Source organism: Chiloscyllium plagiosum, chromosome 17 (genome assembly GCF_004010195.1).
Source record: "Chiloscyllium plagiosum isolate BGI_BamShark_2017 chromosome 17, ASM401019v2, whole genome shotgun sequence".
Lineage (NCBI taxonomy): Eukaryota > Metazoa > Chordata > Chondrichthyes > Orectolobiformes > Hemiscylliidae > Chiloscyllium > Chiloscyllium plagiosum.
Window position 1 is genome coordinate 53,720,195 of NC_057726.1, and position 17,689 is coordinate 53,737,883.

Consider the following 17,689-nt stretch of genomic DNA (forward strand, 5'->3'; position numbering starts at 1 on the left):
ATGGTTTTTGCAGTGCGTATACAGATGTCTGGTACAAACCATGTCAGATTTACTTTGAGGGTGAGGATGTTTGCTAGAAATATGGACATTTAACAAATTGTTGGATGTAACCAGTGCCATTTTGGAGCTATACCCTTTGGCTGGCACCATGTCTTAAACGTGAGCAGTTTAACATAAGAAATAACACCCTCTCTTGACCAATGCTATTTAAAAGAATCATTATCTTTCTGCAAGCTACTTGCTCTTTGATTTTTTTGATTGCCTTTTCTTGTGATTGTAGATGAGTTTGGTAGTTTCTAGAGTTGTTTGAAGTTGCTGAATGTTGTATAGCAAGCACTGATGAGCATTGTCCTGATTTTCAGGTTTTGTAAAATCTGCTTTTTTCTAAAAGTTGTAAGCATAGCTCTTTAATTGGGGCTTAATGAAGAACGAGCAGAGATGACAGTGCAAGACAAGCTGCTGGAAAAGGGAGGAGGAAAGGAGGGGAAGAAGGACCCCCAGTAGAGGTCATATCTATCAAGGGTGTTCAAGTAGCAATTCTCCTATCTGTAACATTGGTATGCTTGTGGACCACAACAACTAGACCCTTCATCTTCCCTAGTCTGGCATTGGACAGGGAACGCAGCCTTTGGGACTTGAACTTTTTGTTGCAGAGAGCAATATTTATTCCTGTAATTATAATGTCCCTTAATTCCATGACAACATTTTATTAGTTCCCTAACTTGAATAGCCTGCTGTAACTTAGTGCTGTGGTCAGTTTGCTTTTCTTCTTTGCAGTCCCTACTTTTATTCCCAGGTTGCGTGAACATTGAAGCTGTTGGACAATTGCATAAGTTGTGTATCTTCCAAGGCTAACTTCTGGATCTAGTTGCTTGCCTCACTTGTAATCAGACCCTCCTGTACCTGATCACAGATCAGTCTAAATATATAAGTAAAATTATAACTTTAGATTTTAGAAACAAATCAATTAGAATTCCATTATTCACTGAATTTCCTAATTTGAGCTTGACTTCATGTTACCTAATGGAGGAGATTGAGAGTTCATATTCCAAGTGAGCTGATTACAGCATCTGTCTTGCCAGAGAGAAGTAGGTGGAGTGAGTGTGCAGTCTATCATGAATTGTAAGCATTCTTGGAAAACAGCATACTGATGACTGCATGTACATAACTCTGCAGTTGTCATAGAACAACCGAGATGTATCATAATTGAAAGTAATTCCATTCCTTCAGTATCCATCTGGTGTGCTATCTCTCATACCATTTAATACAGTCGAGTGAGCAGTATCCTGGCAATAGTCACAAATTCTTTATTCTTCATTCTGTATGAGTCCATTGTACCAAATGCACTTGAGCTATTACAAACACACATATTGGATGCATGCTTACAAAGAAAGCCATGCTGCCACATGAAATGTGATAAACCAGAACACTAGAATGCTGAAGTTCTTCTGTTTGTTGGTTTGCTGTCTGACAAGATCCATGCTGGCCTTCACAATTTTGCCACCATGATCACTTAAGTGTTTGCCTCCAGATATATAGACTTAACTCAGGAAAAGAAGGAATTGGGGAAGCAAGCAACACAGCCTTTGCTGGCTGGGATGTTCGTGACTAACTCAACTGATGTCTGTAAATGCAACACCAATTTGCCATTTGTCAGCCATCTCACATTAATAACTACCTTCTCTTTGTTTACAGGCTGTCACAACATCCACTTATCCACAGAGCAAGGTTAAAAACCAAATCTCAAATATTCTAAAATAAATTTCAAAATCAAATCATGCATTGTCTACAGGTAGCAATCACCCTTTCTCTTTATTGCTGATTTTCCTTTGCATGCCCTTGTAACTGCAGCATGATTGTGGAAGGTTTCTGATTTTCAGTAGGTACACTGAAAATTGCTTTGTAGAAGGCTTTGAGCAGCGCCTCACCCTCGAAGGCTTAGCTTCAAACTGCACCATCTTAGCATGAATGGCAATGGTTAAGGCTTGTTGGTCAAATTGGCGGTGATGGGAAGATAGAGGCAGACATGCCCAGTTGATCTTGCAAAGTCGATCTTCGATGACGTTGTGAGCGTGTATCAAAATTGGAAGGCCTGTCCCAAAGAATAGTCAATCTACAACCTAATATTGGCAGATGTTCTGATTCAGCAAGTATAATAATATCTGACTCTATCACCACCATTTCTGCCTGTGTGCTATCCCATTTTTCAGCCAAACCCACCAGGAGTGGCAACAAAGTGGTATATAGTTCAGAGGGAGTGGTCCTAAGAGTTCTCAACATTGAGTTTTAATCACACAAAGTCTCATGACAAGGGCAAAAAAAACCTTCTGCAACTGCCACCCTCCCTCAGTTGCCAAATCAGTGCTTGGGGAAAAAACACTTGAGTTTAGCAAAGGCATAGAATGCATTCTTAAGTGGGTGACACAATATCCTTCATGAAGAATTACTTGATAGCGCCGCTACTGACCAAACTGGCTGAGTCCTAATGGATATAATTGCCAGATTGGGACTGCAGCAAGCGGTGAGAGAACTAGTAAGAGGGAAAACTTATCTAAACTCGTTCCCACCATTTTAACTGATGAAGATGTATCAGTCCATGACAGTATGAATAAGTGTGTCCACTGCATAGTCTACGGAGCAGCAGTCATATCTTCTTGGTCAGGACACACTTCAATATATGTGACACTACTATCAAATTAAATAGATGAGATTAAGAACAGATCTAGCACCTCAAAGCTGAGTATCCATTAGGTACTGTTGGACATTAGCAGAAGCACTGTTGTATCCAACCACAGTCTGTAATCTCTGTCTGGCATAGCCCTCAGTGTGCCATTACTGCCAAGCCAGGTGCCCAACCTTGCTTTATTGAGTAGTGTAGGAAGGAATGTTAGGAAAAGCACCAGGTATATGTGAAAAATAACTGCAAACCTGGTAAAGTTTATTTGTGATCATCAACAAAATGATGGAAGACATCATCAATAGTACTGTTATGCAACATTTAATAAGCAATAAATTACTGATGCTGCTCAGCTTGTGTTCTGTCAAGGTCATGGTTATTGAAGGCCTGTAAAAGGGAAGTTGCTGGTGAAGTGATGTCACTGGACTAGTGATCCTGAATGTTATGTGAATATTCTGAGAGTATAAGTTAAAATGCCACTGTGGCAGATGAATTTGAACTCAATTAAAAACAAACTGGAATAAAAAGCTAGTCTAATAATGATCATGTAATCACTGTGGATTGTTGTAAAAATTTATCTGGTGCATAAATGTCCTTTAGAAAAGGAAATCTGCCATCTTTACTTGATATGACCTACATGTGACACCAGATCCACAAGAATATAATTCTTAACTGCCCTCTGAAATTTTCTAACAAGCCATTCAATTCAAGGTCAATTAGGGGTGGACATGCTGGCCTACCCAGTGATGCCCACATTCCACGAACAAATTTAAAAATGTCATGCTACCCAGTGGACATAATTGTAAGAGTACCTCAGTGTAGTGTCAACCATCATTAACTGCTTCATCAATTACCTTTCCTACACCATAAGATTGGAAATTGTCAGTGACAATTACAGTTTCAATAGTATTGTGGGCCTCAGTAGCAGCAGAATTGTATTCCAACATAATCTGTAACCTCTTGGCATGGCACAATCCCTTCTTCACCATTACCACTAACCCTGGGTAAATAAAGCATGTAGGATGACATGGTAGGAACAAGACCAGACATACCTAGAAATGAGATAGCAATCTAGTCAAAACTACAACACAGGACTGGCAAACAGCATAAGCAGCAAATGATAGAGTGCTATATGATTCTACAACCAATGGATCTGATCTAAGCTCAGCAGTCTCCTGCCACAGCCAGTCCCAAATAGAAAATTAAAATACTCATCATTGAGGAAACATTACAGATATCACCCAGATCCTGTGCAGATCAGCTGAAGGGAGTATTTGCAGACATCTTCAACCTCTCCTTACTATGATCTAAAGTCCCTACCTGCTTCAAGAAGACCACCATCATCCCATTGCCAAAGAAAAATCATGCAGCGTGCCTCAAGGACTACCACCCAGTGGCTCTGATATCCATAATTATGAAGTGCTTAGAGTGCTTGAATATGGCTCACATCAATTCCAGCCTCCCAAATTGCCTTGAACCCTTTAAATTTGACTATCGGTGCAATAGGTCCATGGCAGATGCCATCTCACTGGTCCTACACTTATCCCTGGAACATCTGGACAACAAAGATATGAAAAGTCATCTAGACTTGAAAAGTTACCTTACTGTATCTCTATGGATGCTGCCTGACCCACTGTGATTTCCAGAATTTGTTTTCAGTACAGATTCCAGCAACTGCAATAATTTGCTCCTACCTACATGAGGCTCCTACTTATTGACCATAGCTCACTCTTCAACACCATAATTGCAAACAAACTGATCTCCAAACTCTGACACCTAGGTCTCTGTTCCCCCCTCTGTAAGTGGATTCTCAACGTTCCTGGCTAATAAACCACCGTCAGTAAGGATAGGCAGTGACAACTCCTCCATGATAATCCTAAACACTGGTGCCCCATAAGGCTGCGTACTGAACCCCTATTATACTCCTTATATACGCACAACTGTGTGGCCAAATTCTATGCCAACTCTGTTTACAAGTTTGCTGACAACACCACAGTTGTCGGTCAGATCTCAAACAACGACGAGACGGAGTCCAGGAAGGAGATAGAGTGCTTAATGGCATGGTGTAAAAACAGCAATCTCCCTGACATCAGCAAAATTAGGGAGCTGGTCATTAACTTGTGGAACTCAACAATGTGGAAAATTGCCTAGGTATATCCTGGACATAAAAAAAACAGGTAAAATCCAACCCAGCAATTCATACTTACTAGTCTATCTTAATCAGTAAAATGACAGAAGGTGTCACCAATTGTGCTATCAAGCTGCACTTCCTTCCCAATAACCTGATTGCTGGCACTCAGTTTGCGTTCCACCAGAGCCATCTGTTCCTGACCTTATTACAACCTTGGTTTAAACATGAAAAGCTAAAAAGCTGAATTCCAGAGATGAGGTGAGAGTGACTGCCGTTTAACATGAAGGGTACATATGATTGAGTGTGACATCAATGACCCCAACAAAGCCAGGGAATAAGGGGGAAACTCTCCACTGTTTAGAACCATACATGACACAAACAGAATGGCTGTGGGTGTTTGAGGTCAATCATCTCAGATCTAGGGCATCTCTGCAGGAATTCCTCTGTGTAGTGTCCTAGACCAAGCAGTCTTCAGCTGCTTCCATAATAACCTTCTCTGCACCAGAAGGCCAGAAGGGGAGGGATGTTCACTGATTTCATAATGATCAACACTCATTAAATACTGAAGCAGTCCACATTTGGACTGACAAATGGCAAGTAACACTGGTGCCATACAAATGCTAGGCAATGATGATTTTCAACTTGGCAGAAGTGGGTACTACAGATGCTGGAGATTAGAGTCAAGATTATAGTGGTGCTGGAAATGCACAGCAGGCCAGGCAGCATCCGAGGAACAGGAAAAATCAACATTTCAGGCAAAAGCCCTTCATCACATCATTCCTGATGAAGGGCTTTCGCCTGAAATGTCGATTTTTCCTGCTCTTCGGATGCTGCCTGGCCTGCTGTGCTTTTCCAGCACCACTCTAATCTTGACAATGATCATTTTCAGTCCAGTTCAGTTTGTTTTACTCCAACCACATTCTTCTCAATAAAGCTGGAAAATTTTATTTCCTTTGGTAATGTTTATGGACAAATGTTCAGACTGACTGTATAATGAACAGGCACATTGATACATCCCCATAAAGGTACCATTCACCTGTTTATGTTCTTAACACAGTTTTTAAGGGCTGCAGCATAATGTGACTCAACTGTTTTTGATACACACTTTCAGGCATGAATGAAACCACTACTCCAGTGTCCAATGCTACTCTTACTGGTTTGCCATTCAGTAATGGAGTGACCCAGTATTAGTTGGTGTTGCCAGCAATGGCCAGTATTTTTAGTAACAGCTTCTCTTTGGACTGAGATCTGGGCTTTCCTGATCTTTTTGTATCATGTAAATTTTCTTATGACTGTATCATGTATATTTTCTTACAGCTGGTTTTTGTAGTTTTGCTTAATGTTGTTCATATTTCATCTTCAAACACACCTGTTCAATGTGCCCTTTTTTGTCGAGATTTCTGCGTATAGCTTCTTTATACCAGCAGTTTGCTGTTCTGTGACTTGTTTTTCCCACACTGCTGGCGGTTTTGAGTCTGCATTGGTACTTGTCTTTCAGTTGCCAGATTGTGAACACTCATGCTCAAGCTTAGCTGTTGAGCTTCCTTGCCTGTCAGTTCCATTTAGACTGCTATTTCCAATGCTTCCTTTAAGTCTAGATTCCTTTTCACTGATAAGCTTTTTTGGATTACTTCACATCTTAGACCGCACACTAGTCAGTCCATGATAGTATCATTTAAGTTGTCTCCAAATTCATAGAATTCTGCTAATTCTTTAAAATTACTATGAATAGGGAGATAATCATGCTGGTTATGTTTGTGGAATCTGAACCTTTCAGCCATCAATGGTTTTGGTGAAAAATGGTTTTGTAGGATTTCTACTATTTCTTCTTGAGTTTTGGAACTTGGTTTCTCTGACTGTATCAGACTTCTCAGGAGGTTAAAATTCTTCCTCCCTCTCCCACCAACAATACTCAGGAATGCAGAGATGATTATATTTGCTTCAATTTTACCAGCTTGAACAAAATAGTGGAATTTCTCTGTGTCACAGTTTCAGTTCTCTGTATTTTCAATATACAATCCTATGGCACCAAACTTTTCTGCCATTTTATATATTTTGTAAAAAATGGGTGAGGTCTGCGTAGCATGATGTACCACGGAAATATTAGCACTACTTCGCCTTTTCCTGGTTAAAACAAGGCACTACTGAGGATGTCTGTTTCTCTGAGACTATGCCTTTTGCTCAAAATATTTTCCTCATGTAGGCTGCTCATTATTCAGTGTTCCTTCAGGATGAAGCACTTGGCAAGTTTTTTCTGCACTATTCACCTCTTCCCTGAGATGATTTGTTTTCCTCGTGTACTGTACCCACTTCTCTGCAGCAATAGTGTACTTTGATTTCTTCTGTTTGATTGATGTGCCTCTGAGGACCATGATTCTGTTTGTCAAATCAGTAGATAGACATCATGGATATCAAACTGGGAAGAGAGAGAGATGGAGTGACAACACTGAACTGCAAAGAGGGAGAGATGGATGGACACTGAACTGGGAATAGAGAAAGTAAGAGTGAGAGCACAGTGAGCAGAGAATAGTGATAGAGAGAGTAACAAGGCCATGAACTGGGATAAGAGAGAGACAGACAACAAACTGATGAGGGAATATTAAAAATAGAGTGAGGGGACCGCACGGTGGCTCAGTGGTTAGCACTGCTGCCTCACAGCATCATGATATCACAAGATTGGATTCTTAAAATGACAATATACCATACTTAACCAAATGCACAACATCATGGAATTCACTTTATCTGATGGTCACGAACAAGATAGACTATTAACATCTTAACCCCAGCGTGATCACCAATCCATTATAGATTGAAATCAACAGAATGAGAATATGTTAGATTACACTTGGGTGGGGGAGGTTGTAGTGATGACAAGAAAAACTTCTCGAAACATTTAGATTTACAGTTTTTTATCAACATTGCTCCAAAAAGTATAGAGTGATTCAGTATGCTATTTTAGATATAGGATATGCTTTATTATTAACTTGCTCTTAACAATTATGTAGACTGTTTACATTCATCACTTGTGGAGAGTTCAAATTGTGGTGAAGATTTTGACTGAGAATTTTAATTGAACTCAAATTGGTAGCGATTCCAGCACAGTGCCATACATGTTCACCCACGTGCACTGTTACACTTGATAACAGTGGGAGAACAAGGACAAATTAGTTCATTTATTACCATTTGCAGCTGCAGGACTGTCAAAGGAGAGCATCAGGATTGACCAATTTCAGGACTGGACAAAATTCTTGAGAGAATACAGGGTGGAGGGCAGTTGGGAAAGAGTGTGTACAGGAACAGAATCAAGAAAACCAATCTCATCATATCTGAAGCAACAAGCATGCATTGCACCTGATTCACAGCCCAATTTGAATGCATTCAAATTTCTAGCCTAGTATTTCAACCTCAATTTTAACATTCCACAAGCAACTAATGCAAAGCAGATTCTGAGAATGGAAGGTTCAAGACTTCATGTTCCTGTAATTTTATTAGCACAAATTAATTGCCATATATTTTCTCTCTTATACACCAGATATTGTTTTAAACATTAAATGGTTATGTAATATGGCCTATGCAAAAACAAAATGATTAATGATTCATTCATAATCAATTGTGGTTTGGAATGTTATATTTATAAATTTAAATTGTTGCTGCTTTCTTTTTTATTGCTACTTCTGAAGTTTGTTGACCTAATTGGAAGTTTTTGACATTATTTATGTCTTCAGAAGCTGGTTAGGAACATGCCGCCTACCATTGACTGAAGATGTATCTCAGATGTGTGCAGTTTGTGTATTTCTGGATCAACATGACAATCTGTATCAGCCAGTAAAAGATGCCATGCGACTCTACCTGCAAACAAGGAAAAGGGAGACAATCATATCTAATTTTAAAATAAGTAAGTTGATTTAAAATGCAAGGATTCTTTCTTACCATAAGTTGTAACATTTTTCCCTTGGCAGGCTATTCTATAATTCAAACATAATACCTATGAAGAAATAAACAGTCAGCACTCAAGGCTCAACTTAAACACTAATGACAACATAATCCATTCATTAACAATACACCCATTCGCAATAGGGCAGTTGCAAATACATTATAAGGTGTCATAAAAGATATAAAGTAACATACCATTCAGCAGCTGACCAAACTGCTTCAGCTAAGCACTGAATCACTCTTTTTGCAATGGAATTTAAGTCTTTTTTTCTAAAGTGTACCAAATGCATCATTGAGGAGATTAGACCTTCCCCCTTAAATCCAAAATCCACCTTAAGTGACAATTGCCCAATGAGGCATCTAAGTTTTTATTCAAACTACCATGTTAGAGACCATCTATTTAAACCTTTCTTTTAAAATCATTTCTAGGATTTACAGATGTCTGAAAGTAATCATAAAGTGCAACAGCAGCTTTCCTTCCTCTGGTCTTTCTCATACTTATTTCAAAATGACAACTAAACAATCTAAGTCCCTTAGGTTACTGAATTGTTATAAGTGGCTTGGAAATACATATTGTATCTGCCAAAAAATATAAAAATAATGTGACTTCTAGTCTCTGCATTTCGAAAGGAGCCACAGTTTGATATCATCAATGTCAGTTTGTGTCACTCTATTGCAGTTTCAAAACACTTTGGGCCCACTCAAGGCATCTCAATTATCATATCTGAAAACATAATTGGTCATACTAATCACTATTCTTCGTGTTTCCAATTATCTTGGATTGACTCCTGGCAGAAATGAGCAAAATGTCATTTGTCGCAAGTTTCATGGATGATTCCTCTCTGCGAGGTCCAGTGGGTTTTCTCATGCTATCATTCCAAACTCACCTCATCAGCTTAATGCATACCTTTGGTGCCTTGTGTATCATATTGCCCTACTTGCTGGTGGCAGAAGTACTGCTGATATAACCCAGAATTCCTGTTTCCTGCCATATTTAAAAGATCCTTGTGTGCTATCAGATCTTGCACCACATACATGTCATGAGCACTTGGAAGGTGCTTGCAGTTTTGCTAAAAGTTTCCAGACCACAAAACATTGCTTGTGCATCTCAGTTGTAAGTGGAATTGATCCCCAATATGGCATGATATGATCAAGAGTGTTTTGGACCAAGATTTGTAGTTTACTTAATAGGTGTCTTTCTAATGCCATTGCTCTTTCAATGGCCTCACATTGCAACTGTTTTCTGCTTCATTGTGCACTTATTGTTTGGACCTTGATAGAAGGAAACAGCAGTCACTCATAAAGTCATAGAGCTGTAGGAGAATAGTGGATTACTATATCCACCAAGATATGATGTAGCTTGCCTCGGATTCGGGGATAGAGTGGGGAGATGAATTTGATAGATGGATTGCATGGGAATGTGGACAGATTCAAAGCTGTTGGGGTTGATGGGGGAGCTACCAAGGAGGATTGTGTATATTTGGGGACTCATCAAAGGTAACAGGCTGAGCTTGAGTTTCTCTGCCTGAGAGGCCAATCTTGATAGTATCTCCTACAGCATGGAAATAGGCCATTCGATTTAATTTGACTATGCTGGCCAGATATCCTAAATTAATCTAGTCCAATTTGTCAGCATTTGGCTCATATCCCTCTAAACCCTTCCTATTCATATACCATTCAGATGCCTTTTAAATGTTGTAATTGTACCAGCCTCCACCACTTCCTCTGGTAACTCATTCCATACATGCAACATGCTCTGCTTGAAAGGTTGCCCCTTAGGTCCCTTTTAAATATTTCCCTTCTCACCTTAAACAAATGCTTTCTAGTTTTGGGCTCCCATACCCAGGGAAAAGACCTTGGCTATTCACCCTATCCCTGCCCTTCATGTTTTTATAAACCTCTATAAGGTCACCCCTCAGCTTCCAACAATCTAAGGAAAATAGTCCCAGCCTGTTCAGCCTCTCCCTGTAGCTCAGATCCTCCAACACTGGCAACATCCTTGTAAATCTTTTCTGAACGCTTTCAAGTTTCACAACATCCTTTCGATAGGAAGACCAGAATTGCATGCAATATTCCAAAAGTGGCCTAACCAATGTCCTGTACAGCCGCAACATGACCTCCCAACGCCAGCACTCAGTACTCTGACAATAAAAAAAATGCACACCAAACACCTTTTTCACTATCCTATCTACCTGCGATTCCACTTTCAAGGGGCTATGAGCTTGCACTCCAAGGTCTCTGTTCAGTTACACTGCCCAGAACCTTACCATTAAATGTGTAAGTCTTACCTTGATTTGCTTTCCCAAAATTTAGCACCTCGCATTTATCCAAATCAAACTCCATCTGTCCCTCTTCGGCCCATTGGCCCATTTGATCAAGGTCCTGTTGTACTCTGAGGTAACCTCCTTTCTTGTGACTATGTGACCAATTTTGGTGTCATCTGCAAACTTCCGAAACACATCTCCTATGTCCATAACCAAATAATTTATATAAATGATAAAAAGCAGCACCAATCCTCGTGACACGCTGCTGGTCACAGGCTTCCAGTCTGAAAAGCAACCTTCCACTACCACCCTATATCTTCTACTTTCAAGCCAGTTCTGTGTCCAAGTGGCTAGTTCTCCCTGTATTCCATGTCATCTAACCTTGCTAACCAGTCTACCATGCAGAACCTGTTGAGTGCCTTACTGAAGACTGTATTGATCACACCCACTACTCTGCCTTCCTTTCTCTTCGTTACTTCTTCAAAAAACTCAATCAAGTTAGTGAAATGCGATTTCCCATGCACGAAGCCATGTTGACTATCCCTAATTAGTGCTTACCTTTCAAAGTACAGGTAAATCCTGTCCCTCAGGATTTCCTCCAACAAGTTGCCCACCACTGACATCAGGCTCATTGCCCAAGCTCTCCAGCTCCTGTATCCTTCTCCACAATAAACACTGATGCAAAATACTTGTTTAGTATCTCCCCCATCTCCTGTGGTTCCACAAAAAGGTGGTATTGCTGATCTTTAAAGGGCTTTATTCTCTCCTTTGTTACTCTTTTGTCCTTAATGTATTTGTAGAATCCCTTTGGATTCTCCTTAATCCTATTTGCCAAAGCTATCTCATATCCTATATTTGCCTCCTGATTTCCCTCTTAAGTATACTTCTAATTCCTTTATACTCTTCTAGGAATATATTTCATCAGTGCTGTGTATACCTGACATATGCTTTCTTCTTTACTCTTGACCAAAACCTCAGTTTCTCTAGTCATTCAGCATTCCTTACAACTACCAGCCTTGCCCTTCACCCTAACAGGAACATACTGTCTCTGGATTGTCATTATCTCATTTTGAAGGCTTCCCATTTTCCAGCCATCTTTTTGCCTGCGAATATCCATTCCCAATGAACTTTTGAAAGTCTTGCCTAATACTGTCAAGATTGGCGCCTCAGGCAGAGAGACTCAAGCTCAGCCTGTTACCTTTGGCAAATACCCAAATATACACATTCCTTTTTGGTAGCTCCCCTATCAACCCTAACAGCTTTGACCCTGTCCACATTCCCATACAAGCCATCTATCAAATTCATCTCCCCACTCTATCCCCTGAATCCGAGGCAAGCTGCGTCATCTTGGTGGATATAGTAATCCACTATCCTCCTAACAAAACTAGGGTGTTATTGACAATCAATGATTCCCCTCCCTGGAATGACCTCTTAGCTTTCTTGCTGGATCATCTGCCTTATGTTTTGAGTGTCCCCCTTCATGATTGTTATCATCTTTGCATCCCAGCATTCTGCTTTTTTTAGAATTCAATAATGGACTATGCCAATAATTACAGTTGAGTTCCCCAGATCTCCTCAAGTAGTAGTCCCTAATAACTCTCCTTTGACTTTTAGGGTATGGATCCAAGGGTCGACCATAGCTCCCCTCAATGACATACCTAGCAGGATCTCACCGAATGATCAGATCTTGTGTGTTTTCTGACTGATTGGTGTGCAACTCCCTGACTGATTCCTCAGACTATTTGCATTGGACCTGCAGGGCTGATGGTCCATTCCCTGGACTACAGTGGTACTGACCCACTGACCCTGACTGCTTCAGGTGGCAAACTGACTATGCTCAATGCCCAGAATGATATTGGAGACTGTCCATGATTTACTGTAATTGACAACAAACCCCATTAACTTGAGAACTAGTCCTCTTATGTGGCCACTTGGTTGATGCACATGTAGTGTGTTTGCTGCATATGTGGTTGGCACATGGGTGCAGCTTTGATTTATGGAACACTGATGAGCAGCAACATGTCCACACCCTTGACTGAGGGCATCTGACAAGCATGAGAAGTTGTCTGGTTCTTGTATCTGTACTAAAATGCAAGTCAAGAAAAATGTCTAGCAAGCTTTTCAGTTTTGGCAGAGAAGGCAAGATACATAAAGGCAAAGCAGAGATGGTTTGAGTGTTGAAATCAGCATAAAGTGATTGCAAAGGAAATGAGCAAGGATCCTTAAGATGCATCCTGGTCCAATACATGAAATGCTTGTCCCTGTATGTAGAGTGATTGGCAGTAGTATCCCAGTAAAAGGTATTAGTACATTCCAAAGTGAAGCATTAACATCTAGAACTGTTTTGTTAGTGGACCGAAGTGGTGTAATGGTGGGGTGAGGCTGGTAAGTGTCAAATGCAAAAGGTCCATGGAATGCTGGGGGTGTGTCTACATGCACTCAGTGCCCATGGAGTGTGCCCTGAGATTTGGTGTCTGGTATGTTGGATGTGGACATGGTGGTGCAAAGGAGCAAATGGCCAACAGGAATCACCTAATAACTGCTTCACTTTTCTGGCCATGGAGTCCTGGAATCATATAGCATGGAAACAGACCCTTCAGCCCAACCAGTCTATGCCGGCCATAAACCTAAATTAAACTAGCCCCACCTACCTGTGCTTGGCCGCTATCCCTCCAAATATTTCTTATTCACGTACTTATCCAAATGTCTTTTAAATGTCGTAATTCTCACATTCACCACTTACTCTGGAAATTAATTCCATACATGAACCACTGTTTAAAATAAAAAGTTGCCTCTCATGTCTTTTTTAAAATCTTTCTTCTCTTGCCCTAAAAAATATGTCCCCCAATTTTGAAATCCCCCATCCTAGGAAAAAGACACCTGTCTTTAACCTTATCTATACCCCTTATGATTTTATAAACTTCTATAAGGTCATCCCTCCGTCTCCGATGCTCCAGTAAAGAAACAGTGCCAACTGGTTCTTATAACCCAAACCTTCCATTCTGAGCAACATCCTGATATATCTTTTCTGAACCCTCGCCAGCTTTTTAATAGCCTTTCTATAACAGGGCCATCAGAACACGACATTGTACTCCAAAACAGGTCTTGCTAACATCCTGTACAACTTCAACATAATGTCCCAACTTCTATAGTTATAGGTCTGAGCAATGAAGGCAAACATGCTAAATGCCTTAACCACCATGTCTACATGTGACTCAAACTTCAAGGAATTATTTACCTGAACCCCCTTGGTCTTTTTGTTATACAACACTACCCAAGATCCTACCATTAATTGTATAAATCCTGCCCTTGTTTGTTTAACAAAATTGCAATACCTTGCATTTATCTAAATTAAACTCCATCTGTCACTTAGAGCCATGTACAGCATGGAAACAAACCCTTCAGTCCAACTTGTCCATGCCAACCCAATCCAACCCCACCTGCCAGCACTCTGCCCACATCCCTCCAAACTATTCCTGTTCATTTACCCATCCAGATACCTTTTAAATGTTGCAATTGTACTCACCTCCACCACTTCCTCTGGCAGCTCACTCCATACACATACCACCCTCTGCATGAAAAAGTTGCCCCTTATGTGTCTTTTATATCTTTCCCCTCTCACCCTAAACCTATGCCATCTAGTTTAGGACTCCCCCACCCCAGGGAAAAGACTTGTCTATTTATCCTATCCATGCCCCTCAAGATTTTATAAACCTCTATAAGGTCACCCCTCAGTCTCCGATGCTTCAGAGAAAACAGCCCCAGCCTATTCACCCTCTCCCTATAGCTCAAATGCTCCAACCTTGGTAACATCCTTGTAAATCTTTTCTGAACCTTTTCAAGTTTCACAATATCCTTCCGATAGGAAAGAGACCAGAATTGCACGCAGTATTCCAAAAGTGGCCTAACCAATGTCCTGTACAGCCTCAACATGACCTCCCAACTCCCGTACTCAATACACTGGCCAATAAAGGAAAGCATACCAAACACCTTCTTCACTATCCTATCTACCTGTGACTTCACTTTCAAGGAGCTATGAACCTGCACTCCTTAGCCCATTGACCCAAGATCTCTTTGTAATCTTAGATAACCTTTTTTTTACTGTCCACTATACCACCTCTTTTGATGTCATCCACAAGTTTACTAGCCATCTATATTCTCATCTAAATCATTTATATAAATAACAAACAAAACTGGACCCAGCACCAATCCCTGTGAAACACAACTGGTAACGGGCCTCCAGTCCAAAAAACAGCCTCCACCACACTGTGTCTCCTCCCATTCAGCCAATTTTGTATCCAATTTTCAGTCTTGCCCTGAATTCCATGTGATCTAACTTTACTAATTAGTCTACCATGTATAACCATGTCAAAGGCTTTACTAAAGTCCAAGTAAGCGGCGTCTGCTGCTCTGCCCTCATCAATCTTCTTGGTTACATCCTCAAAAAACTCAATCAAGTTTGTGAGACATGATTTCCATTACACTAAACCATGCTGACTATCCCTAATCATTCCTTGCCTCTCCAAATACATATAAATGCTATTATTCAGAATCTCCTCCAGCCTACCCACCACTGAAATCAGACTCAGAAACTGTTGCTGTCTAGTTTTTATCCAATAGGTGGAAGAATGGAAAACTGCATATGTGAGGTTCAAAAAACGAAGAATGAGTTATTAATGCATACAAATAAGCAAAGAGTCCCAGGTTTTGTCTTCAACACCAAGAAGCTTCTTGTTGGCTCTCTCACCTAATTTTCCCAATTTTCTTGCCATAGTTCACTTTGTTTAGGGGTTAGAAAATGTCTTCCCCGTGCTTCTGTATACGTTGCACTTTTCTGAAGTTCTAACTTGGTATCAATGCCATTTTGGCTTTGAAATATGTCGGTATTGACTTCAAACCAATTTAACAACTTCTGTGCTTTTTGCTAAACATTCCATAGTCTTCATTTTTTTTGTTACCAGTGGCTGTGTTTGACTAACGTGGCAGCCTACCGCTGTTGAATGCTACACAATGAGTGGTAATCAGATTTTTCAGTTTCTATAGACCTGCATTCAGTTAGCATCATTCTATGCTTCATTTAAACTATTAATGCTCCAGAGTTGGTTAGTCTCTTAAGTCTTAACCACTTAAGCAGGCTAATCTACTCATTTAAATATCCAACTTTCTAACTACCGTAAATATTAATGTTAAACATTTTTGGTTTTATTTTAAGGTTCTTTGGATGACAGCTGGGCTGCTGATGTAGACAGCCACACTCTTCATCAAATAGTGAAGGTTTATGTGGGAAACTATTGGTATGCCACTTACCTGAATACCTTCTTAAAGGTATGTAGGTTCAGTATTCTACTATTTAGACCATTGGTGCAGCTGAGTGCTGGTGCGAAGCGGACTGGAGGCTTAGAGCAGAGCAGGACTGTTAGTATGGAGCCTGGTAATGGGTGCTCACTGAGCTGCTGTAATGTAATGTCTATTTGAAATTCTTTACTGGACTGTAATGTCAATCTTTTAACTATTTTATAACTAACTTATTTCTAACTTAATTTTTAGATACTGTACGTGTCTAAAGAAGATGTTCATTCCTCTTTTGTACCCAAGATTTGTAGGTGCTTGTACCTCAGATGGTGCCATTAGAGGCAGCCATTGTAAAAACATTTTACTGTATTCCTGTACTTCTTTACTGGAGTACACATGACAATAAAAGGATATTCTATTCTATTCTATTCATAGATATAAGATATAGGAGCAGAATTTGGCCATTCATTCCATCAAATTTGCTTCACTATTCAATCATTTCTGATGTGTTTTCAACCACATTCTCCTGACATCTTCCCATACCTTTGATCCGATCAAAAATCTAACTACCTCTATCTTAAATACAATTGACATTCACAGCTTTCTGCGGCAATGAGTTCTACAGATTCACCACCCTCTGACTGAAGAAATTCCTCCTCCTCTCAGTTCTAAAGGGTCATTCCTTCACTGAGGTTGTGCCCTCTGGTTCTAAGCTTTTCTAATAGTGGAAGTATCATCTCCACATCCAGTCTATGCAGGCCTGCCAATATTCTGTAAGTTTCTATGAGATTCCCACCTCATTCTCCTAAATTCTGTCGAGTACAGACCCAGAGTCCTCAACCGCTCCTCATATGATAAGCCCTTCATCCATTGGATCATTCTTCTAATCTTCCTCTGGTCCTCCTCCAGTGCCAGCACTTTTTCCTGAGATACAGGGCCCATAATTGCTCGCAATATTCCAGTTGTGGCCTGACCAGAGCCTTATATAACCTCAGTGGTAGATCTCTGCTCTTGTATTGTAGCCGTCTTGAATTGAATGCGAACATTGCATTCACTTTCAAAACGGCCAATTGAACCTGCATGTTAACCTTTCTGTCTGCAGGTTAAGGAGAGAGGTGTGAAGCAGACTGGGATCCTGCTCCTGATCCCTGTTCCCTGGTGAGGGAGGGAGGGGGATGAAATGGACATCAGGATCCAGCTCCTGATATCAGAAGCCTGTAAACACAGCTCTCTCGGTCTCTCTCTCTCGCACTCTTTCTCTGTCTCACTATTTCTCTCTGTCCAACTTTGACCCATCCCTCTCTACCTGATCCTCCGTCCCTCTCTGTCTCTGTCCTTGTCTCTCTCTCTCTCTTTTTCTGCCTCTCCCTCTCTCCCCCTCCCTCTCCCTGT

General features: G+C 40.5%; 1 protein-coding gene across 1 annotated transcript in view; it reads left to right on the forward strand.

Moving 5' to 3' along the window:
* The window catches only part of LOC122558742 (BTB/POZ domain-containing protein KCTD19-like), a 121,283-nt gene that overhangs the window by 34,490 nt on the left and 69,104 nt on the right, over positions 1–17,689 (forward strand). The window contains exons 7-8 of the mRNA XM_043707534.1: positions 8,534–8,703; positions 16,218–16,330. Of these exons, the coding sequence (XP_043563469.1) occupies positions 8,534–8,703; positions 16,218–16,330 (283 nt within the window). The remainder of the gene's footprint in view (positions 1–8,533; positions 8,704–16,217; positions 16,331–17,689) is intronic.